Source organism: Eptatretus burgeri, chromosome 5 (genome assembly GCF_056783735.1).
Source record: "Eptatretus burgeri isolate ZD-2024b chromosome 5, Ebu_testis_v1, whole genome shotgun sequence".
In the NCBI taxonomy this organism is placed as follows: Eukaryota; Metazoa; Chordata; class Myxini; order Myxiniformes; family Myxinidae; genus Eptatretus; species Eptatretus burgeri.
In genome coordinates this window covers 114,108,753-114,134,458 of record NC_140965.1, presented here as the reverse complement: position 1 = coordinate 114,134,458, position 25,706 = coordinate 114,108,753, and the positions used below count along the sequence as shown (strand labels likewise).

At 43.8% G+C, this 25,706-nt stretch overlaps 2 protein-coding genes across 9 annotated transcripts in view; one reads left to right on the top strand and one right to left on the bottom strand.

The window, feature by feature from the left end:
- Positions 1-8,287, top strand: part of LOC147027200 (uncharacterized) — a 101,592-nt gene extending 93,305 nt beyond the window's left edge. For all 4 annotated transcript variants that reach the window (XR_015058730.1, XR_015058729.1, XR_015058728.1 and 1 more), the window contains 2 exons: positions 4,379-4,477; positions 8,060-8,287. The gene's annotated coding sequence lies outside the window, so the exon portion shown is untranslated. The remainder of the gene's footprint in view (positions 1-4,378; positions 4,478-8,059) is intronic.
- Positions 1-25,706, bottom strand: part of TADA2A (transcriptional adaptor 2A) — a 164,347-nt gene that overhangs the window by 37,030 nt on the left and 101,611 nt on the right. For 3 of the 5 annotated variants that reach the window (XM_085883407.1, XM_085883404.1, XM_085883408.1), the window contains exons 12-14: positions 18,508-18,637; positions 5,267-5,310; positions 3,879-4,852 (exon numbers count right to left, since the gene is read on the bottom strand). In XM_085883407.1, the coding sequence (XP_085739533.1) occupies positions 4,581-4,852; positions 5,267-5,310; positions 18,508-18,637 (446 nt within the window). In that variant the 3' untranslated portion in view covers positions 3,879-4,580. Of the gene's footprint in view, positions 1-3,878; positions 4,853-5,266; positions 5,311-18,507; positions 18,638-25,706 lie in introns of those variants that run through there. The other 2 variants (XR_015058727.1, XM_085883406.1) reach the window with 1 other exon arrangement.

Sequence of the window (25,706 nt, the reverse complement as noted above, 5' to 3'; positions counted from 1 at the left end):
GTTTATATTGTTACGGCTGTGGAAATTCGCAGACCACCATAAAGGACGTTAGATCAGTTATGACGATAAGTATATGTGTAGTTAGAATCGCCACCGTTGTTTTGAGGGAATTTCCGTGTTCACAGGGCTGCGATCCTTTGAGATAGCCGTTTTCCTTTTCTCTATCATTATTTTGGACCAATCATCCCCCAACAACCAAAAAACCACCACCACCTTCGCCCCCTTCCCCTCCACAACCCCACCGCGCAAACATCGCCTCACCCCCAATCTCAATCGACGCCTGCCAACGAACAAATAGCCACCACCAACACCCTTCCCAAACCACCACAGCAAACTCCCACCACCTTCGCCTTTCTACCGAACGTCGTGCCATGGGATGTGAATGGGATCCTTTCGAAGAAGAAATCGGATCAGGAATGATTCACGCCCACTTTTCATCCATCCAATGGCTGAGCATCAGGTGGTGTTGCCCCGCCTCTAAACCTGCTGTGATCCACAAATTTACATATGCACTCCTCCCCCGGCCTATATAAGCGCGAGCACAATGCAGCTCGTGGCAGAGTCGGCAGAAGCAGTGTTGGGAGTGGCAGTGGAGTGTCGGCAGTGGCAGTCTGGAGGGGTTGGAGAACAGGACGGAGCTCGAAGCAGACGGGGAAAGGCAGACGGGGGCTGATCGACGGAGAGGAAGGAGCTCGGAGCTCAGGTCGAAGTTGAGGGGTGAGGAGAGCGAGTTGCTGAGTGGAGCAGGGACGCGGAGGAGGGCTCAGAGGCGAACCAGAGGGCTGAGTGGGGACCGCCGCCGGAGAAGGGGCGTAGTGGAGGCCACAGCCAAGAGGAGTTCGCCGGAGCCAGTGCGGTCCAGAGCGTCAACTCGTTGGACGGAGCGTCAGCAATTCCCCTCTCCCTTACCGAGTTCCGCGCTAAGAAAGCGCCGGTAACCCCGTCCGTTCTCCGCGCAGGCACGTGTTTCACCGTCGGCACCGCGGTTGGGGAGGGGAACGCCGGAGAGAGCTCACCGGCCACGCCAGTGGCACGAAGTCAGGCACAGCTACGCTGACATCGCGGATTGCTCGCTATTGCGCCACGAGGGCGCGGGTAAGACCCTTCGGTCTCGTGGACCTGGCCGCTCCTCCAGGTTTCATGCACATTTGGTCCACGAACCTGTCTGCCACCCTGGCATTTGAGGGTGGCTTTTCCTTTGCTTTTGTGTAAATGCATGTGGTGGCGCCGTCTTATAAGTAGAATTGTCTAAGTGTGCATGTGAAATAAAGACATTTTATTCGGTTGTAACTCTGCCTTTGCTTGCTTTCACTGTAAGACGTGCATGATTTTCTGTATGGCTGTAAATACGTGCCTTGTCTGAGTGTGCAATAAATGTGCTTGTTGAACTGTTCCCCGTTTCGTTGCGTCCTTTCCCTTGTTTGAAAGTTCCATCTTGCATCACGGAAGGAATTGGTAGGAGCGGTTTAAGCACCCGGGAAATAATCACGTCCGTCGGGGCCGGCGATAACACCGCTCGGTTATCACTGAAGCACGGAACGGACCGCTTCAGCGGTTCGTGTCCTAGGCCGGCCAGCGGCGAGGTACGATCGCCCGGTTAACTACCCGCGCAGGTACTTAGGTAGGTCGAGTTTGGCGAACAACCCTGTCCTGCGCGGGTGGCCGATTGGCACGATTGTGTTGTGGTCGAAAGACCCACCCGTGACTAGCTCCCGGCGCTACTCCGGGAGGGTCACGACTGAATTGTCCGTTCCGGTGGGCGACGCGGTCGCAATTAGAGTTATGTGGCCGATCGCATGCCGGGCGGACCGAAATTCGTAACAATATCATGACGTAGTTGTGTTTTCCTGAGAATGGGTGTGGTGCGCCCATTATGGGCGGAGCCACGCCAAAAAAAAAAACTTGTTTTTAGGGGGTAGCCGATTTCAATTTGCATCTTCTCCTAGGGGGGTTGTCGAATCTGACAGTGGTTTCGGTATTTGGTTAGCCCAAGGGCACCTGCATAGCCCCACGGAGCTCGATTTTTCATTTTCGTCCCAAGGTCAAGGTCACAGGGTCACGAACTTAGAAAATTGCGAATTTTGACGTAAAAAATTATCTTCTCCGAGGGGTTTGCGAATCTGGCTGGGGTTTTGGTATTTGGTTCGCCCAATGGCACCTGCATAGCCCGACAGAGCTCGATTTTTTCATTTTCCTCCCAAGGTCAAGGTCACAAGGTCACGAACTTAGAAAATTGCGAATTGTGTTTTTAGGGGGTAGGCGATTTAAATTTGGATCCTCTTCTCGGGGGTTTGTCGAATCTGGCAGGGGTTTCGGTATTTGGTTAGCCTAATGGCACCTGCATAGCCCCACGGAGCTCAATTTTTCATTTTTGTCCCAAGGTCAAGGTCACAGGGTCACGAACTTAGAAAATTGCAAATTTTGACATAAAAAATTATCTTCTCCGAGGGGTTTGCGAATCTGGCTGGGGTTTCGGTATTTGGTTTGCCCAATGGCACGTGCATAGCCCCACCGAGCTCGATTTTTCATTTTCGTCCCAAGGTCAAGGTCACAAGGTCACGAACTTAGAAAATTGCAAATTTTGACATAAAATCCATCTTCTCCGTGGGGTTTGTTGAATCTGGCAGGGGTTTCGGTGTTTGGTTAGCCCAATGGCACCTGCATAGCCCCACGGAGCTCGATTTTTCATTTTCGTCACAAGGTCACGAACAAAACATGTTTTTAGGGGGTAGCCGATTTCAATTTGCATCTTCTCCTAGGGGGTTTGTCGAATCTGACAGTGGTTTCGGTATTTGGTTAGCCCAAGGGCACCTGCATAGCCCCACGGAGCTCGATTTTTCATTTTCGTCCCAAGGTCAAGGTCACAGGGTCACGAACTTAGAAAATTGCGAATTTTGACGTAAAAAATTATCTTCTCCGAGGGGTTTGCGAATCTGGCTGGGGTTTTGGTATTTGGTTAGCCCAAGGGCACCTGCATAGCCCCACGGAGCTCGATTTTTCATTTTCGTCCCAAGGTCAAGGTCACAAGGTCACGAACTTAGAAAATTGCAGATTTTGACATAAAATCCATCTTCTCCGTGGGGTTTGTTGAATCTGGCAGGGGTTTCGGTGTTTGGTTAGCCCAATGGCACCTGCATAGCCCCACGGAGCTCGATTTTTCATTTTCGTCACAAGGTCACGAACAAAACATGTTTTTAGGGGGTAGCCGATTTCAATTTGCATCTTCTCCTAGGAGGTTTGTCGAATCTGACAGGGGTTTCGGTATTTGGTTAGCCCAATGGCACCTGCATAGCTCCACGGAGCTCGATTTTTCATTTTCCTCCCAAGGTCAAGGTCACAAGGTCACGAACTTAGAAAATTTCGAATTTTGACATAAAAATCATACGACCGCCCAAACTTTGAGAGCTTGGATGACAATATTTTTATGCATAATCTTGAGGTCATTCCCCACCTAAAGTCTGGAAACCATTTTGCTCTATCTCGAACACCATGCCCGTGGCGCCCCTTCAAGTTTGTTTTTACGCTGATTTCATCAAAGTATGGATAATCCGAGGAGTGCGAAATGCCATACAGCCTATATGACGTTATATTATTCCTGGAATGTTCCAGAGGAAGTTTTGCACCAAAGGTCATAATCGTTGGCCTTTGACCTTTAAAGGTCACAAAAGTCAAATTTTCAAAGTTGTGGGAATCGAACCGGGTTTTCGACCTTCTTCGACGAACTAACTCCAATAAGCTATAGCACGTATCCTGTTTCCTTATTTTAATGTCCACAACATTGTTTTGTGACCTTTCAAGGTTATGCAAAGGTCAAATTTTGAAAGTTGTTGAACGAAACCGGGTTTTCGACATTTTGCCGCTAATAACCTGTCACTCGTACCACATCATGTTGATTATTTTTATAACTTGGTCAAACATTATCACATTGTCTCATCCTTGACTTCTGAAACAATCTACATCGTCAAATACCGCTCATGAACCATCGTCATCTTCAGACTTGTTTTTAATTAAATTTCTGAAATTTGTAGAATTTGTTTTTCATTTGGAATTTGTGGGTTGCGATGTGTAAATAAAGGTGGGAAAAGTATGATTTAATTCCATGCAATAAGGCAACAAAAAGGTGAAAATTTTGAAAGAGGGTGTAGACTTGCTATAGACACTGTAAGTGCTTCTTCATCAGAATGAAGATTACCTCATTGCGGTTGTGCACAGACATGTAACATCGCCGATACAATCAAAATGTGCAAAATATATACATGTGCGAGTAAAAATAAAGGCCAGATGCAATCTTATCTTGCTAGCCCCCACAATGTAGTTTTGAAGGTGTCAAGGGAGGATGAAGTAGCAGGGTCCTTCTTGGTGGTTCCAATCCCCATAGGTGTGGAAGGAAGAAGGAGGAGGCATATACTTGAGTACTGCAGCTCGGTATCATGAAGCAGGATCCATGTCTTCTTGTACATGATGATGCTTCAGTGAGGTATGCACTCCACCTGATGTGCACCAGGTCGTTGTGAATGTGGCACATCAAGGTAAGATGGTTTTGGATTTGTCTTCTCTCCAAGGTGGGCCATTGTTGTTGTTCAAGCATGGCCATGACTGCTGGTACGACCGCAGTTACCAGTAGTGGCATACCGAGCACCTCTACGCTGGACCATCTCAAGCTTGTTGATGTTACGCAGAGTGTGTGAATCCCATGCTGTTGCAGCATGTTCCACAACTTGGACCAAAGTTGTGAATGTGGTCTTCTTAATTTTACGGTTGCATCGGCTGAAGTTTCGACTCAGGAAGGCATTGGTGGGGTTAGCTTTCTTGACAGTTGCATCCATGTGGGTGTTGAAATTCAGCTTTGAATCTATGTGGACACCAAGGTATTTGGCCGAGTTAAACTCTTCAAGGGTGTGGTCATGAGCATTATATGATTGGAGGATTACGATATAACTATCATATGTTTCACCCCACGTTAACCCATTCGTCATTTTTGTAACAATAATGGAAGACTTTTTTAAACCAAGTCTATACACATTTGACTTGACATTATACAAATTATATTTGGTTTGAAGCTTCATTTTCAAAAAACATATCAATCAATGATGTCAGATGAGAGTGATCAACCACTGGAGGTATATTTAGGCACAGACAGACAGATTGATACATACATGGTCACATGTGCAAACGGAAGCACTCGCACATCTGTGCACACAATCTTGTTTAATGAGCTGAATTGAGGAATTAAAGATTTTTAAAAAAATAAGGATTGAGAACTTACCTAACGTGGGTATTATCGGTCCTGTTGGAATCTGGCCTGCATCTCTGAAAAGTTCATAACACATGCATTTAATTATGTTGGTGTAAATCACATTGTAGCATTTACAAAGACTATGTTTGTAAGCAATGCAAGATGAACATTTATTCAGCGAAATTTATTTCCAATCACGGACAAGTTAACAAGTGTATTAATTTACCACTACTTTTGATTTATGAGTTAATTCAAATGTGCATGGCTCACAAAGTGGGTATGCTGTGGTATATTTGTGGGAAATTCCACATAAAACTATTATGAGGTACTTCGACAAACCATCAATGGTCAGAAACGAAAGTGGACATCTTGGGGAAGCTGGAGAAACTGGCAATATCATACTCTCTATTTCCCTGTTTTATTAAAGATGAATTAAAGCAACATAATATGGGTATTGTAGCCTTAGAAATGTTACAGTTTGGTAAAAGTTTTATTTCACTGTACGATTCTTATGTGACAGTTATTTTGAGTGTGGTGACTCAGAATGTGAACTTTGGTGTCTCTTTTATGTTTTGATGATCGCTCTCCCTATTCGGGTTTCTGGCATCTACCCTATCTGATGAAATAATGGATTCGTACCCAACGCTTCGTGTCCACTGCATCGAGAAAAATAAGTCCAGTGTTGATAATGTTTCTTATGATATTTATTCCAAATCTCCCTTAATCTCTTGGAAATATGACAGAGTCTAACGGCAGAAAAATATAGATCAAAATTGTGATCAGAAAAATAAAATTCGGACTGCAAGTAATCCCGTCTTGATTTTCGTGTCAGTCCTGTTATGTACGAATCATCATCTCGTCGGACGCAAATAGCGCGAGCATTAGAAAATCTTCCCGTCTTGCAAACTTCCCCGATTAATGGATATAATAGGCACTTGCAAGCGTGTCAGCAGATTTCCATTCGCCGTCGAGCGCAGCGTTTGTCTTCGTGTCCGTGTCTTTGCGAGAACTGTAACATACGAATCCAGTGTGAGGACGCCGAGGCGAACGAGGTGACTCGCATTTGTCTGCTACTTCTTCATTTTAACCAGCGCTAGAATTTTTTTGGTGCTTCGTGAGGATCCGAGAGGTAAGAATTATGTTCTTCTTTTCATGTTTAAAGTGATTATTTTCAAAAATTTGAAAGAAATATATTCGATTTTAACGTTATTTTTTGCTTACAAGTGTGGCTTTCTTTGCTACTGAACTCGTCTGTGTTTTCTTCGTAATATACAACATCGGACTCTCTCAAAATGTGTTGTTTTTTCTTTTTCCTGTCACATATTGAGCCTGTTTAAAAAGGCAGAGTAAAAATGATCTGTTTCTTATCCCAAAATATAATATTTACGAGTGTTTTTAGATCCTCATGGAGGATCTCTAAGTCTTACTCACTTTGTTGTTCTTCATCTTCTTCTTGTGGACTTTTTTGTTTCACAGCCTACAGTTTTCATCGAAACTTCCTGAAACTTGGCACATATATGTAAAAATACCCTGCGCAGACAGTAACTATCTCCGATTTTGAAAATTCCTCCTAGAAAAAAAGTTATGACGTCAAAATATCTCCGCTAATGGAAATCGCTGAAAAAATTATCTCTGAAACTAGGCAAGCTTTTTGAATTCTGTTTGCAGGAATCGAACAGGGCATTAGCAGAGATGAATTACCACACATATGATACATCACTATGACGTCATATCAATTTTTATGACGTCATTCCTATTTTTGTTTCACAACCCAGAGTTTTCATCGTATCTTCGTGAAACTTGCCATGTATATGCAGAAAGCCCACGCGCAGGCAGTAACCATCTCCGCATTTGGAAATTCTTCGTAGAAAAAAAGTTGACGTCATATCGCCGCTAATGGAAATCACCTATACCATTATCTCCGAAACAAGGCAAGCTGTTTGAATTTTGTTTGTGGGAATCAAGCCGGGCATTAGCACAGATCATTTATCGCAAACCTGATACATCACAATGACGTCATATTCGTTTTTATGACGTCATCATTAAGAGGACGAGGATCTTAGCTCATTTGAGCTTGTTTTCATCTGATTTCGTACATAACGCTGACGCCAAGCTTGAAATTCGAACATGTATTTAGTATTGTATATATTCAGTGGTAACTTTAAAACCGGACGTGCTGCAGGTCTAAAAATTTCGATTTAGCTATTTGAATACATGCAGATTAACATAATGGGTTGCATTTCATGTTTCCCTAAACTTTTTTTTTTGCCCTTTGTTTAACAGTATGTGTACCCACTTTGTGAGCCATGCACATATACATGAGTAATGCTTATAAAATTTGAAACTCAGAACTCCATGAACAAAAACGAATTGTACCCGACAGTATGACTTGGAGATGCTGTATCAGCTCCAGTCAACCTTGGCAACATTGATTAACATGTCTATATGTCGTGTTATGTCATTAACATAACAAATCCATTTTATTACTTGATAACACTAGCCTGCTTGCAGTTACCCTGTTTGTATTTGTGGCAGTGGCATTAGCTGCTAACAGTTATTCTCATGGCTCGGTGTGCAAAACCCCTGCCTGCCCAAGTGGTTTGTTATTTTTGGCCAGCAAAGACAGTCTGGGAATTCTGCCAGGGCAATAAGAAACACCTTCTGCCTTGCATCAAGCCCTCTCCCCTGTTTTTATAGAAAGACTTATTACTCTGTGAGCCTTGAATATTGCTTGTACTTTTCTCTGGTTGGTCCAGCCGAGGTCAGTTGTGGGTCACCGTGGTCTGACCATCTCATTTGTCCCCCTCCCGCTCCTGTTTCCAGAGTGATCCTTTCCCTTTGCAACGACAACGAGCTGCACTCAACTTTATTCAATTCAATAACTATGAGAAAGTTCAGGCTATGCTTCGTCGGCCACCATTTTCCCTCTCACCTTCCCTGGCTTCTCGAGAGGGAAACTCCTTTAGCTCCAGTTAGCAGAGATTATTGCATGTCTTGCCATCAGTATTCTTCCCTCTGTATAGACGTAATTAAAGATTCTCTTTTGATGTACTTTTCCCCGAGTGGAAATTGAATTCTTGAGATCCACGACAATTTGGCGAGCCAGGCAGGAGGTGCTGATCCCTGGGGGGCACAACTAATGGTCAGAAGGGACAGCAAACACCTTGTGGCCACAAACTATAACGTAAGAGGAGCCTGGTTGAAAATCCTCTGGGGGAGGTGTTTGCTCTCGCTCCTGGTCAGAGACTGTGCCTTTCAAAACGGGTAATGTATGTAAACAATAGGGAAGGTACCTTTATTGATGGGCCGAAGATAAAGTGGTTTGAGGCCCCTTAAGTGTACAGGATAGGATCCTGGACATTCAAATGTTTTGAAATAAGGGGTTGAAGGCCCCAGAAGAGGGGGTGGGTGCGAGAAGCCCCCGAGGAGAGGGCTGGAGGCCTGCCCGTGAAGAGGATCGAGTCCTCTCGGGGGAGAAATAATGACGATGAGGAATGTTGCTCGAGTTGATTATTGTGATTTGTTGTTCCATCTTTGTGCTGGCTGGTAGTTTGCACATCGTGAAACTGTTGCACTGTCTGTAACATTGTATTTGTGAGTTGCGAGAGGGTCACAACATGGGAAACTAGAGAGGGAGCACTCGGAAGAGTGCAAAACTTCCGCCACCAATACTGCTAGGTCACTCAAGTGAACCTGATATCCAATTCATTCAATTTGACGTCAACAGTGCTCACAGAGCTACAGTTTGCAAATTTCCCTTTTACTTTTAACTTTTACATACTCAATTCATTCGTCATAACGAGATTGCTTGAGACAGAAATTGATTTCACGTGGGTATATCCACCTGTAGTTCCAAAATCAGCCACAATTATAATTTTGGCATGTTTTTTGTTGGAAATCACTGATAACATGTTGAAATGCAAAAAAAAAGAAATCGAAATTTTGTTGAAAAAAAAGTTGCAAAAAATTTTTTTGCTGCAACAATTTTTTTGGGGGGGGTGGGGGGGTTGGAAATCACTTAAAACATGTAGAAATGCAAAAAAAATCCTTTTTGGGGGGGTTGGAAATTACTGAGAACATATAAAAATGCAAAAAAAAAAAAAAAAAAAATCGAAATTTTGTTGAAAAAAAAGTTGCAAATTTTTTTTTTCTCAAACAATTTTTTTGGGGGGGGTTGGAAATCACTGAAAACATGCAGAAATGCAAAAAAAAGATATCGAAATTTTGTTGAAAAAATTGCAAAAAAATTCTTTTCTTTAACAATTTTTTTGGTGGGGGGGGGTTGTAAATCACTTTAAACATGTAGAAATGCAAAAAAAATAAAAATTCAAATATTTTTTCAAATTGACCGCCATAGCGGCCATATTGGATTTTGGACCAAGTCCAAAATCTAATGGCATGATCCTTGGAGCACACCTAACCCCCCCCCCCCCCACCAAGTTTCATTGAAATCCGTCGAGTTTTTCCGTAATACTGTTCACAAACAAACAAACAGAAAGGGGTGAAAACAGTAACCTCCATCCATCTTCGTTGGCGGAGGTTAACTTGAGGGGGAGCACTCGGGAGAGTGCAAAAACTCCGCCGCCAATACTGCTGGGTCACTCAAGTGAACCTTATATCTTATTCATTAAATATGATGTCAAAAGTGCTGACAGAGTTATAGTTCTTTTCTCCAACATTTTTTTTTGGGGGGGTGGGGTTGGAAATCACTGAAAACATGCCATAATGCAAAAGAAAAAAAAAATCGAAATTTTATTGAAAAATAGAGTTGCAAAAATTTTCTTTTCTCGAACAATTTTTTTTGGGGGGGGGCTGGAAATCACTGAAAACATGTAGAAATGCAAAAAAAAGAAAACGAAATTTTGTTGAAAAAAAAGTTGCAAAAAATTTTTTTTCTTTAACAATTTTTTTTTTGGGGGGGGGGGGGTTGGAAATCACTTAAAACGAAGAAATGCAAAAAAAAAAGAAATCGAGATTTTGTTGAAAAAAAGTTGCAAAAAATTTTGTTTCTTTAACAATTTTTTTTTGGGGGAGGGGGGGGGTTGGAAATCACTTAAAACATGTCGAAATACAAAAAAATAAAAATTCAAATATTTTTTCAAATTGGCCGCCATAGCGGCCATATTGGATTTTGGACCAAGTCCAAATTCTAATGGCATGATCCTTGGAGCAGACCTTACCCCCCCCCCCCCACCAATTTTGTCGAAATACGTCGAGGAGTTTTTTCCATAATACTGTTCACAAACAAACAAACAGAAAGGGGTGAAAACAGTAAGCTCCATCCATCTTCGATGGTGGAGGTTAACTCGAGGGGGAGCACTAGGGAGAGTGCAAAACCTCCGCTGCCAATACTGCTGGGTCACTCAAGTGAACCTGATATCTTATTCATTAAATATGATGTCAACAGTGCTGACAGTTATATTTCTTTTCTCCAACATCTTTTTTTTGGGGGGGGGCGGTTGGAAATCACTTAAAACATGAAAAATGCAAAAGAAAAAAATTGAAATTTTGTTGAAAAAAAAGTTGCAAAATATTTTTTTCTCGAACAGTTTTTTTTGGGGGGAGGGGGGTTGGAAAACACTTAAAACATGCAGAAATGCAAAAATAAATTTCTTTTGGGGAGGGTAACAATTTTTTTTGGGGGGGGGGGGTTGGAAATCACTTGAAACATGTAAAAAAACAATCGCAATTTTGTTGAAAAATAAGTTGCAAAAAAATTTTTTCTCCAACAATTTTTTTTTGGGGGGGTGGAAATCACTTTAAACATGTAGAATTGCAAAAAAAAAAAAATTTTGGGGGGGGTAGCAATTTTTTTTGGGGGGGGAGTTGGAAATCACTTAAAACGTAGAAATCCCAAAAAAAGAAATCGAAATTTTGTTGAAAAAAAAAAGTTTCAAAAATTTTTTTTTCTTCAACAATTTTTTTTGGGGGGGTTGTTGGAAATCACTTAAAACGTCGAATTGCAAAAAAATAAAAATTCAAATATTTTTTTCAAATTGGCCGCCATAGCGGCCATATTGGATTTTGGACCAAGTCCAAAATCTCATGGCATGATCCTTGGACCAGACCTCACCCCCCCCACCAAGTTTCGTAGAAATCCGTCGAGGAGTTTTTCCGTAATACTGTTCACAAACAAACAAACAGAAAGGGGTGTAAACAGTAACTTCCATCCATCTTCGATGGTGGAGGTTAACTCGAGGGGGAGCACTCGGGAGAGTGCAAAACCTCCGCCGCCAATACTGCTGGGTCACTCAAGTGAACCTTATATCTTATTCATTAAATATGACGTCAACAGTGCTGACAGAGTTATAGTTCTTTTCTCCATTTGGGGGGGGGGGGGTCGGACATCACTGAAAACATGTAAAAATGCAAAAGAAAAAAAATCGAAATTTTGTTGAAAAAAAGAGTTGCAAAAATTTTCTTTTCTCTCACAATTTTTTTTTTTGGGGGGGGGGGGGGTGGAAATCACTGAAAACGAAGAAATGCAAACAAAAAAGAAATCGAAAGATTGGTGAAAAAAAAGTTGCAAAAATTTTCTTTTCTCGAACAATTTTTTTTTGGGGGGGGGGGGTTGGAAATCACTGAAAACGAAGAAATGCAAATAAAAAAGAAATCGAAATTTTGTTGAAAAAAAAAGTTGCAAAAAATTTTTTTTCTTCAACAATTTTTTTTGGGGGGGTTGTTGGAAATCACTTAAAACGTCGAATTGCAAAAAAATAAAAATTCAAATATTTTTTTCAAATTGGCCGCCATAGCGGCCATATTGGATTTTGGACCAAGTCCAAAATCTCATGGCATGATCCTTGGACCAGACCTCACCCCCCCCACCAAGTTTCGTAGAAATCCGTCGAGGAGTTTTTCCGTAATACTGTTCACAAACAAACAAACAGAAAGGGGTGTAAACAGTAACTTCCATCCATCTTCGATGGTGGAGGTTAACTCGAGGGGGAGCACTCGGGAGAGTGCAAAACCTCCGCCGCCAATACTGCTGGGTCACTCAAGTGAACCTTATATCTTATTCATTAAATATGACGTCAACAGTGCTGACAGAGTTATAGTTCTTTTCTCCATTTGGGGGGGGGGGGTCGGACATCACTGAAAACATGTAAAAATGCAAAAGAAAAAAAATCGAAATTTTGTTGAAAAAAAGAGTTGCAAAAATTTTCTTTTCTCTCACAATTTTTTTTTTTGGGGGGGGAGGGTTGGAAATCACTGAAAACGAAAAAATGCAAACAAAAAAGAAATGGAAATTTTGTTGAAAAAAAAGTTGCAAAAATTTTCTTTTCTAGAACAATTTTTTTTTGGGGGGGGGGGGGGTTGGAAATCACTGAAAACGAAGAAATGCAAATAAAAAAGAAATCGAAATTTTGTTGAAAAAAAAAGTTGCAAAAAATTTTTTTTCTTCAACAATTTTTTTTTTGGGGGGGGGGGTTGGAAATCACTTAAAACATGTCGAAATGCAAAAAAATAAAAATTCAAATATTTTTTCAAATTGGCCGCCATGGCGGCCATATTGGATTTTGGACCAAGTCCAAAATCTAATGGCATGATTCTTGGAGCAAACCTCACCCCCCCCGTCAAGTTTCGTCGAAATACGTCAAGTTTTTTCCGTAATACTGTTCACAAACAAACAAACAAACAGAAAGGGGTGAAAACGGTAACCTCCATCCATCTTTGATGGCGGAGGTTAATAATGTGGCCAATTGGATCTTTTGGGGCGATGTTGCAGGTGGAATTGAAAGAAGGAATGTCTTGCCAGTGCCCCCAGGGGCATCAATGACTATAATGCCTCCTTGATCTGTGTTCTCTGATTACCTGGAAAGCAGCAGTTTTATCGACATTGACCTGTTGAACATGCTCCATAATTTTTTTTATTATCTACTCGATCACTTCTGCAGCCACGTTGACTTGATAGAGATAGCAAATATCTGCTTCAGGGAGACCCAAATCTGAAGTTTTACGGCCAAGCTGCTCCGGACAATCATTGACGTCATAAAGGACGTCACTTTTAGTGGCAGCTTCAGCCTTCACTTCCGTATGTTGTTCACAAACAAACAAACAAACAAACAGAAAGGGGTGAAAACAGTAACCTCCATCCATCTTCGATGGTGGAGGTTAATTTGAGGGGGAGCACTCGGGAGAGTGCAAAACCTCTGCCGCCAATCTGCGGGGTCACTCAAGTAAACCATATATCTTATTCATTAAATATGATGTCAAAAGTGCTGACAGAGTTATAGTTCTTTTCTCCAACATTTTTTTGGGGGGGGGGGGTGGGAAATCACTTAAAAAATGTAGAAATGCAAAAAAAAATCTTTTTTGGGGGGGGGGGGTGGAAATCACTTAAAACGTAGAAATGCAAGAAAAAAAGAAATCGAAATTTTGTTGAAAAAAAAGTTGCAAAAAATTTTTTTTCTTCAACAATTTCTTTTTGGGGGGGGTTGGAAATCACTTAAAACATGTCGAAATGCAAAAAAATAAAAATTCAAATATTTTTTCAAATTGGCCGCCATAGCGGCCATATTGGATTTTGGACCAAGTCCAAAATCTAATGGCATGATCCTTGGAGCAGACCTCATCCCCCCCCCGTCAAGTTTCTTCGAAATACGTCGAGTTTTTCCATAATACTGTTCACAAACAAACAAACAGAAAGGGGTGAAAACAGTAGCCTCCATCCATCTTCGATGGCGGAGGTTAACTTGAGGGGGAGCACTCGAGAGAGTGCAAAACCTCCGCCGCCAATACTGCTGGGTCACTCAAGTGAACCTTATGTCTTATTCATTAAATATGATGTCAAAAATGCTGACAGAGTTCTAGTTCTTTTCTCCAACATTTTTTTTTGGGGGGGGGGGGGGTTGGAAATCACTTAAAACATGTAAAAATGCAAAAGAAAAAAAAAATCGAAATTTTGTTGAAGAAAAAGAGTTGCAAAAATTTTCTTTTCTCCAACAATTTTTTTTTTGGGGGGGGGGGGTTGGAAATCACTGAAAACATATAAAAATGGAAAAAAAAAACTCGCAATTGTTGAAAAAAAAGTTGCAAAAATGAAAAATGCAAAAAAAAAAATTTTTTCTCTAACTTTTTTTGGGCGGGGGGGGGGGACCAAGTCTAAAATTTAATGGCATGATCCTTGGACCATTCCTAACCCCCCCCCCACCAAATTTCGTCGAAATCCGTCGTTTTTCCGTAATACTGTTCACAAACAAACAAATAAACAAACAGAAAGGGGTGAAAACAGTAACCTCCATCCATCTTCGAAGATGGCGGAGGTTAATAATGTCGGTAAGCAGGGTGAAAGTGAGCAAACAGAAGTGAGCCAACCTCGGCGACGGAGAGGGACATGTGCAAGGGATATGTTTGCTTTATTTGGACCTGACTGTGAGTGACGCGGAGAAATGGTGTGAATGGACAATGGGAGGCAAACTTGGTTTCCCAGAGAATGGTACTTTTGATAAGGACTGTTTGAAGAACTTAAGGAGACAGCTGAAGGCTAAAGGTAAGGATAAGAGAACTGAAGAATAAGTGAATTGGAGTGCATTTATGGACTGGATGCAAGAGTGCAGAGACAGAACTGAGAAAGCATGATTGCTGAACCTCAAAGAACACCCAGTGAAGGCACAACAGACAATAAATGAGGTGACAACTCAAATGCCATTAAGACTTAATGGGAAAGGGAAAATAAAACAGCAGGCCACTCCAGTAGACTTTGGTGAGGACGTACAGGAGCCAGAAAGATGGCCTTCCCCTCCCCTGGCCTTTGCCCTGAGTGCGCCTCCAGTCGAGGATCAAGTACCGGGCGCGGTAGGTGCAGATAGTCCAGATCAAAGTGTGAGATTAGAGGGAGCAATAGGTGGAGTAACAAAGGCAGAGGTTTTGGACAGTGACGGAGAAGACGATGATGCGGTGATATCGAGCACCCAACGGCGGGTGAAGGGTTCCGGCGCAGGTGTGCCTTGGGTACGGACCAGGTTACAAAGTTCCCAGGCCACCACAGAGGGTGAAAGGGAGAACCCTGTACCTGTAGGTACGTACCCATTGCGAAATTACCCTGGCCTGAACGGCACACAAGCCATTTATAGGCCGTGAGGAGCAGAAGCAAACGATATGCCAAAGATGCGTGAAGATCCGCAGAAGTTTCAACAGGAATTGCAAGTTATTGTGGAACGTCATAACCAACCTATGTGGACATGAACGTTTTATTGCGACTGATTGTGCCTGAGGGGTTGCTGCAACAGCTGAAACAAAGAGCAAAGTGGCCAGATGAGGTGCCTCAAGGGGAGCACCCACTCAAGAAAAGTATCGAAGATCTTATTAAGGCAGTGGTGGAAATAGCCCCGGTAAAAACAGATTGGGGAAAGATTCAGGCATATAAACAGAGCGGCGAAGAACCGTTGGACTATTTTGACCGACTACGAAATGTGTACAGACGACATTCGGGTTTGCCGGATGAGAAGGTAGTGCCTTTGTCTGTAGGTTGCCTGCAAAATTACAAGCCGAGGTCAAGCGCATATGCGTGGGCTGGAAAACCAAGAACGTGAAAGACATGCTGCCATTTATAACCCATTATATAGGGTGTCCCAAAAAAAATTACAACTTTTAAAATGCTTCTTTTGATCCTAAAAAGCAGTAATTTTGTCACTAATGCTTCATTTCTTGTTGCAGAGACCTTGAAGTTTATTTTGATACCAAGCAAGCGCCAGAAAAATGCCAAGACTGACCGTACAACAACGGACTAAAATTGTGGAACTTTGGCACCAGACGAAAAGTGTCATACAGGTGCAACGTCTTTACTCGAGACATTTCGGTATCCACTTGCGCCATGCACCAAACTTTCGGACAATAAAGTGCACCATCGCAAAGTTCACCAATGTGGGAACCATCTGTGACCTTCACAAGGGTCACAGTGGTCGGAAGAGGACAGGTCGTAGTGAAGAAAATGTGGAAATGGTGAGACAGGCGGTCGTTCAGAGTCCAAAAAAGGAATTCTATCTGCCTGAGCTACGTACTCAGGCCCGTAGGAGAAACAACCTTATGCCGGATGAGAACCCAGTGGTTCCAGGAGGATGGGGAACTGCCCCATACAGCCAGGGAAACAAGGCGTTTTCTCAACCAACATTTTGAGGGCCGCTTTATCTCCCTCTACGAAGACGTTGAGTGGCCACCGTATTCCCCTGACTTACTCCTCCAGACTTCTTCTTGTGGGGGTATCTCAAGGACAGGATCTATGGAAACCCTAGGCCTCAGACTCTTGATCAGCTGAAGGAAAACATCCACCGAGAAATCCAGAACATTCCTCAGGAAACGTTTCCCAAAGTGATGGAGAACATAACACGTTTGCAGGCAGTGACCGGACAACGTTGAGCCTACGTCAAACATGTGGTCTAAAAGAAAATGACGATTCTATACCAAAATTTAAATTTTGGTGGCAATTTTGACATTGGTACAATAAACTTCAACCTTTCAGCTTTCTATCCAGCCATATATCTTTTTAAAAAAATATATGTTATGACCATCCTCTTTGCAGATGAAAAGTTGTATTTTTTTGGGGACACCCTGTAGTTCACCGATTGAACAGTGAAGGGCCGAGACAACAGCAAAGCTGATGCACGTGCAAGTAAACACGTTACCAGAAGGAGGCAGGAGAAAAGATACGTGAATTATAATGCGGGTGCGAGCCAAGGACGTGGGTGCTGACGCTGAGATATGAGCCGAGACATGCCGAGCGTGTGGCCAAGTTGGCCACTGGTCTAGAGATTGCCCAAAGAGCCCAAATGGACCAGCTTATGGCCCAGACAGACTTGGGAAAGACAGCCGCCACGATCGCAGTCAGGGCCAGAACATCAACCCGCATCCGCAGGAGCAGTAGACAGTGCCACCACCTAGTTCGTTTCCGCCTTCGCCCGATCCTTTTCCACAACGTCAATCTGGGGGCTTGGGCGAAGCATAATCAGCCTAACTCTTGTCAACTTCTGAACCACGTGATGAACCAAAACTTACTTTGACATTTGAGGGACAACAAATTCCTTTCCTTGGAGACACCGGGACGACAAAATCAGCAATTAGACGGAGTGACCTTCCAAGTGCCCGTCTTTTGCGGGACCAAGTGGATGTCGTAGGAGTATCGGGCGTTGCGATGGCATTTCCACTGTCTAAACAATTATGTGTAGAAGTTGGACCGTTGTCTGCACAGCATGCATATTGATGGCTGCGGACACACCATCTAGGCTGTGAGGAAGAGATTTGTTCTGTAAACTGAAGTGTACGGTGAAATGTACATCAGATGGAGTTCATCTAGACATGCCCCATGAATCGCATGTAACTGTCTTGACTTTGTTGCAGGAAAGTACAGAGAGTCTTGTATATTGGCGGGCCCTGACAGGCGGTGAAGCCTCTAACCGTTTACAGGCATGTGTGACCAACTTGGAGAGAAAGGTGCCAGAGGTCCGCGACTCGGATACGGGGAAGACTCAGTTACACTGCACAGCATACTACTGCACAAAGGGCAAGGACACAGACTATGTGAAGGAGGTATCTTCCAAATTATACTAAAATTTTGATGTAACATTGGGAGCAATGTGGATTTGGTGACAAGGAAATGGCATTTGTACGTCTGACACAGGAACAATTAGTTATGGAACCAACCATCCAGTGTTACGCCAAATGTTACCTTAGCGATGATGCGGGGTTACCAGGCGAAGGACATAGGACCCATGATAACTGAAATTTAGTAAGGCGTGCGACCCCACATTACCCCCAAATAGCATGAGAGTCATGGAAATTCAGCCCATCATGAACAGATGAAGATTATCTCCAAAACAAAAGAAGAAAAAAACATCATGATGTCAAATTAGTACATATGGCAATTTTCATAAATCTTCAGCTTTTGAAATGAGTCGTGTCCCTTTCACAATGCTTAGATAAAAAATGAAATTCTGTCAAGGTTGACAAATCAAAACAGGCAGTTGCACACGAGAGAAAGATGGATGCAAAGGAAATGCCAGAGGGTGAGTATTTACCATAAGAAGAACAGTGATGCTACTTTTGAGGAAGATCAAAACGAATGTGCTAGAAAACCGGTAAAGCGGCTACACGGTGACACATCAATTTTTCATTCAACTTGACAGACTTGATTTTGTGTGATCTTCAACAGAACAGACAGTTCATTCATTTTAAGCACAAAGTTTTGAGGAAGTGTTTAATGTAAATTGTAAAATACACAAACTGTGTATATGTTAGCTCAAAGTAATAATGCAGTTTGTGTCGCCTCGACTTACAGAGCTGCTTGCCGTTGTAACCATTGCTGGCATGCACCAGAATCCTGAGTGAAGTGCATCACATCCGAAAGAATTATCCGTGTCGAGCAGCACAACCGAGCATTCCACAACCGCCCAAATAACTGCAATCCTGAAAGTAAGCACATCAACAAAAAGTTTTAAACGACTATGCTGTCTCTTTCGAGACAAACAACAAAGAGAACAACACGAAGTTCAGTGATATCAGAAAGTGTTAAGAAGGGGTAAAAGCCATTTCTCCCAATGTACCAATCTTGTATTCACATCCCATAACTCCCTCCAACAGCAGGGAATGCCAATTTAACCCAGAGCAAATATTGTGTTCCGAGACCAGTACACAATGGCCTACTCGTTTTGCAAAGATGCAATGGGATCTGATTACATTCACAACATTAAAGAGTTCATATAACACCTTACCCCATGCAGCAATATATTGTTACGAATTTGAAAGTTTACTGCACTCAACATTCAGGTCCTTATAGAACAGTTATATCGGTAAGTACATGTTTCTAGTTAGGGTCCCGTCCCTAGTCTAATGGGAATTAAATGTTCATGCGCTGCGGAGTTATTTTGATAGTCAGGGTTTTCTTTTACATTTTTATATCAACAACAACTTTTTAACGACAACACCTGCCTTCGCTTCCTTCCACCATCCTCCACCGGCACCATTGCACACGTGCGTGTCAGCACGTACGGGTGCGGAGTTCACAAGGACCTGACGTCTCTCTCGCCCAATCCGGGGGATGCGAGCGAGGTTGCTGTCGGTCGGCCAATAAGCGTAGCCCACGCAAGACAATGTTACTCTCCTTGTTTGAGGGGCAGTCTGCCCCAACGGCTGCCACCCACCCATCCCCCCCCATCCCCGGTCCAATCAGCGGACTTGGCGCCCCTTTCGGCCAATCAGGGGGGCAACGAGCGAATCGCACAACACAACCATCCAATCAGGAGGCGAGTGGCCAGAAAAAGAAGCCCCTCCCGCCTGAGGAGAAAAGGTGATTGTCTGGACCAGCGTGGAAGAGAGACGGTGTTGCTCGTGGCAGAAGCGTTGGCCAGTTAGAGTGATCAGGGTGTTCTGTCTGGTGCGGAGAACGTCAAGGTCGCGTCGCCTTGTGAGCCTCGTCGCCTGGTCGTCCCGTCTGGCCTGCCAGCATTTGGTCTGGTCCACCTTCACGCCGGCTGGCATCCATCCTTGCACTGTGTTGTGGGTTTGAGTCCTGCCGAACCAGGATCATCGAAAACCGCACGAGGCGGAGAGGTGCGAGACAGGTTCTCCCCTTCCCTCCAGAGCTGAAGGGCCGAATAAAGGCCGCGGCCATCACTTCTTTTGGGTATTTGTGTGTGCGTGTGTGTGTCTGTGGGCCCGTCTTCAAGTAGATTTGTTTAAGTGCCTTGTACATACTTGCATTTATTTTAGTCGGTTTAACTCTGCTCCTTGTGTATTCCCCCCCCCCCCCCAATATAAATAAATCCCCTGTTAAATGTATCAGCTCGTTTCTGTGTTTTCTTCATTGCTTTAGCACGGTGCGTGTTGGTGGATTAAAAAGGCCGTTGCTGCGGTAGTTGTGCATTTTGACCGACGGGACCTCGGTAACCATCCGCTCGGGTTACGCACGGGTCGGGCACGGTAACGGCTCGTCCTGTTCGAGCTCCGTCGAGGGTGTGAATTCTTCAGTGGCTCACGACGTGGGCCTCTAGGTCTTTTGAAGTTTGGCAAATAACCCTGTCCCACGCAGTTGAATTATTGACGATTCACGGTCCTGTAAGGGACCCGAACCTTCAGAGTTATCGGAAAGGTACGATCTAGATTCCGGGTGTTCGGTGGAGCCGACTCCACTGCTCCATCCAGCAGTCGTGCTCGCCACTGACACACGGCCCCACAACAATATTAATAAAACAAACAAAAAAAACCCAATGATGTAAAAGGTCATCTATACTAATAAATGTCGGTGTGTGCGTTTCCTCCATACAACTCCAAAACCATGAAACCTTGCAGCCTGAAACTTTGCATGCACACCAATAGTCAGGTCAGGTCAGGTATGGGAGCATGTGCCAGAACAGCGCGTCGCTGCGTCCACTTTCCGCCGGTACTCCAGGGGCCTCCATCTGGCCATCCCCCAGGCAGATGCCAGGCCCATCCCCATCTCCTTGAGATGATGGTCAACCTGCTGCAACCATGAGGCACGTGGTCGGCCCACTGGCCTCCTCCACTCATGAGACTCCCTCGCTGAGAGAATCTGGTAAGCAGGATCAGCGTCAGGAAAACGAGCCACATGTCCATACAGCCGCAACTGACGCTCACGGACTATGCAGGTAACAAATCTCATCCGCGTCTCTCTCAGCAACCGCTCGTTGGATACAAAATCCGACCAGCGATAGCCAAGGATTCTCCGAAGAGACCTGGTACCAAAGGAATTAAGTCTCCGTCTCAGATCCCTGGTCAGAGTCCAAGTCTCGCACCCATAGAGCAAGACTGGAAGTACCAAGGACCTGAAGACTCGGACTTTCGTCCTCCCGCACAGGTACCGGCAGCGCCACACCCCATGATCCAGTGAATCCATGACTCCCCAGGCCCGACCCAGACGTCTATTGACCTCTGACTCGCAGCCAGCAGAGACATGAATATCACTGCCAAGGTAAGTGAATCTCTCCACGACCTCAACATCCTCACCACAAACAGACACAGACAGGACAGCAGCATCCAAGATGTCACCGAAAGCCTGGATCTTAGTTTTGACCCAAGAAACCCGTAATCCCAGCGGCTCCGACTCCTCATTCAGCACCTCGAGGGCCCCCAAAAGGATGTCTAAAGTCTCCGCAAAGATGACTGCATCGTCTGCAAAATCAAGGTCCGAGATCTTGACATTCCCAAACGATGCACCGCAACTTGATCTCTCCGACATCCTCCCTAAAATCCAGTCCATACAAATGCTGAAAAGTGTGGGGGCAAGTACACATCCCTGACGAACTCCAGTAACAACTGGAAATAAGTCAGAGGTGGTACCACCACACTTCACAGCACTCTCAGTACCAAAGTAGAGTTCAGACATCAGATCGATCAGTTTTGGTGGCACCCCACGAAGACCAAGAATCCTCCAGAGGACATCCCGATTCACTGAATCGAACGCTTTACAGAGATCAACATAGGCTGCAAGCAGCCCCTGCCGAAACTCTCGGCTGCGTTCGGTGAGGACACGAAGTGCAAGGATATGGTCAATCGTTGACCTCTTTGGTGTAAAGCCTGACTGCTCTGGACGCTGGTGCTCAAGCAGATGGTGGCGAACCCTATCGAGAATTATCCGAGCAAAGACCTTGCCCGGCACTGAGAGCAGCGTCACCCCTCGGTAGTTGTTGCAGTCTTGGCGATCACCCTTCCCTTTCCAGAGAGGGACAACAAGGCCCCTCTTCCAGTCAGTTGGGATGATGCCTGTGTTCCAGGCAGAGCACAAAACTGCATGCAACGACACGAGTGCAGCATTTCCACCAGCCTTGAGAAGTTCGGCATGGATGCCACAGATCCCTGGAGCTTTGCCCCGTTTCAACTGGTTCACCACAGCCCGTGTTTCCACAAGCGAAGGTGGACCACAGTTGATTTGAGGGTCAGCAACAGGGATTGTAACACCCTTGACGTCCAACTCGACAGCTGGGGGATCAGCCTGGTACAACCGCTCAAAGTAACCGGCCCAGCGGGCCTTCACTTCAGACTCCTCTGTCAAGAGCCTACCACTCTCTGCTCGAACTGCAGTGCTCCGAGGGATGGGCTTGGATGAACGTAATGCGCGAATTCCCCTGTAAGAGGGACGAGAATCACCTGTCCACAGGTGATGCTCTACCCCCTCACAGATTCCTCGCAATAGGCCTCCTTGTCCACCCTCAGTGCACGTACAGTTTTACGCCTCAGCTCCCTGAACAGCTCAGCTCTGCCATTCAGCCTGGCCCTGCGACTCTGATCAATGGTATCCAGTGTCCCTCGAGAGACAAAATTCTTCTTTGCCCTGCGGTGAGTTCCAAGACATCCACCGGCAACATCAAGGACGGTGGTCTTGAAGGCGCTCCACAACTCTTCAGGACCCCCCAAAGCACCCAGACCCCCCAAGTGTCCACTCAGCCTGTTCGCAAACTCCTCAGCTACTCTCTCATCCCTGAGCTTGGCAACATCCAGCCTCGGCTGGGATGGTACCATTCTCCAGGATTTAAGGTGCAGCTTTAGAGTTGCTACAACAAGCCTGTGGTCAGTATTGAGGAACTGAGCACTCCGGTAGACCCTGCAGTTCTGGATCATCCTCCAACGACCGTCAATGAGGACATGGTCAATCTCCTTTGCCACACCGCCAGCGTTGGAATACCAAGGCCAGCGATGAGCTTGTGGGCGCTGAAACCATGAACCAGCCACCCTAAGTCCATGACTTCTTGCAAAGTCAAGGAACTTAGTGCTATTCTGGTTCATAGTTCCTGACCCATGGGGACCAACACACACATCATAACCATCCCTATCAGTTCCAGTCGATGCATTGAAATCCCCCAAGACTAGAAGTGTATCTCGTCTGGGGCACTGATCAACCACTGACTCGAGTGTGGCGTAGAATGCATCCTTCATGGTGAGATCACTCGCCTCAGTCGGAGCATAAACAGAGACCAGGGAAATGACACCTAAGGAGTGACGAATCCTTAATCTCATAATACGCTCGTTGACCGGTGTTACCTCAATTATCATTGGGGTCAGCTTATTGGACACAGCTACAGCAACTCCTTGGGTATGGTAACCATCAGAGCGACCAGACCAATAGTAGGTGTAACCACCCACCATTATCTCGCCGCAATCTGGTCTCCGAACCTCAGAGAGAGCTGCAATCCCGATGTCCAAACGCTTGAGCTCAGATGATAACAGAGACAGGTGATCATCCTCTCTTAGGGATAGGACATTCCATGCACCCACCCGAAGTTAAGTTAACCCGCCTCAGGTTAACCCAAGGAGACCGCCGTCTGGTGGACGACACCTCAGCACCACTCCGACACACTCTCCCGCAATCTGACCCAGGGATGCTACCCCGTGGTTTCCCTCCGATCAAAGATTGGGGGTCCCGAAGGCTTTGCCCCAATCCCGTCATCCGGTGAGCTGCCCTGCGAAGGGAAGCTGCACAGGAGGTACTCCCACGGAGTTTACGTTTTGCGGAATGAAGGGTTTTACGGTGGCTGGAGTGCAAATCCTGCCACCAACCTCCTAATAAGAAGTAACCCAACAAATAAGAAGTAAGAAGTAACTGCAGGAGGACGTCTGCAGACACAGTTGGGCACTAGATATGGATGGCCGTTGGCTCACAAGGAGCTCCTCCGCCCTTTGACAGGTTTTGTTTTTAATCCTGCTGGGTGTCCATATCCAAACACCCCCCTCACCACAAAACCTGGTGGGGGAGACGGTTTAGTCGCCGACAACCCGACCATGGAACAGGTTAGTACAGGTTTACATGGTACCTGTAGCAGGTCACAGATCGAACCTGACCTGACCTGACCAATAGTCCGGGAGAAAAATTCCCTTTTTCAAGTGAACCGTGCATTTCGGTGTGCCAAGCGTTTTATTGGTGTTTTTATATGATTAAAGTGTGCTGATTGCAAATCCGATTGATGCCACTGTCACCCTTGAGCAATTTTAGCTATTTCACTTTTAAGGTACCCCCTATGTGAAAAAAATGGAAAAAAATTAAATTTAGTGAATTTTTCCATTTTTTTCAAATGTTACTTATTAATTAATCACAAGAACAGAAAATCTTAATTTTATATTCACATTATATTTAATATATATATGGAGATTTCGAGACTTTAGATAGCCTCTATACAAAATCACAACAACGACTAATACTAAAAATATATTCAATTTCTAATTTCAATCGGTTCTATTAATGAAATTTGTAAATTAATCTATAACAATGGAATAGGACATGGTATAAGTCCACAGTAGAATTTTACGCATATATTTATGTGCTTATATGTTGAACATATGTCAAGCAAAGTTAACTAAAGTTAGTTTCGATAAAAAGACAAACAGATGAAAAAGGCAAATAAGTAGACAACAGAAAGATAAATAAATAGACAGAAAGACAAAGAAGAAACACAGCTGGAGAGCAGCATTGTCTGAATGTAACGTGCTGATTCTAATGGAATGCTCCCTATGGGCTTTCGTAGTAGCATTTCCAGGAATCCAAGATGACATTGCAGTTTTAACAGCAGCAACATTTACCTCAAAAAACACGATTTTATCAGGTAAGATACACACCATTTACCATTCTACCTCCAAGTAAGATATAGTAGACCACAAATAATAATTATTACAAGTTGAGATATAAATGTTAATGATGTGTGCAGTCCCTGTTTTCCCATCAAAGGAGTGATAATATAAGAAATTCTTGAAATGCATCTGTATTAAAAGAGGGGCTGTGAATTTTTTTTCTTATGGAGGCTCATAAGGGCCACTAAATATTTTTACTGTGATATTCAAATTTATGTTTTTATTTTACTACTATGTTAATTGTACTATATTGTAATATTTATTTTAAGTCTTTCATTTTCACATTGGTTTTTATTTTGTGCCATGTATATTAATTTTATGTAATATTATAATTATTGTTCATAATGCCAAGTATATATTATACTACTAGTATTATTGATTATTTGTGTTGTGTATTATACTTTCATGATAACAACATGTGCAAGCCAAGTTTCCTTTGAATTTGAGGATTAATAAAATATTATCTTAAATTTACAATATTATGTATCTATATATATATATATATATATATATATATATATATATATATATATATATATATATATATATATATATATATATATATATATATATATATATATATATATATATATATATATATATATATATATATATATATGACTGCTAAAGTATAGTGATGTGCAAAGTCATTATACGACATTTTTCTCCTGTCATTATCTCGGTGCAGATTCAAGTATGACACCGTAACTACTTCCAAAATTTAATGATGACTGATCAAGTTGGTGCACATTGTGTTTTCACTTGTGGTCATGAAGGAGGTGTCTACACATTAAGTCCAGATCGTGTGAGGGCCATAATAGCAGCCAGTAGGATACATGGCGAAGATTTACATGAGAAGTTAACGGAGGATGCTAAAGTATGTTGTCATCGCTCCTGTGTA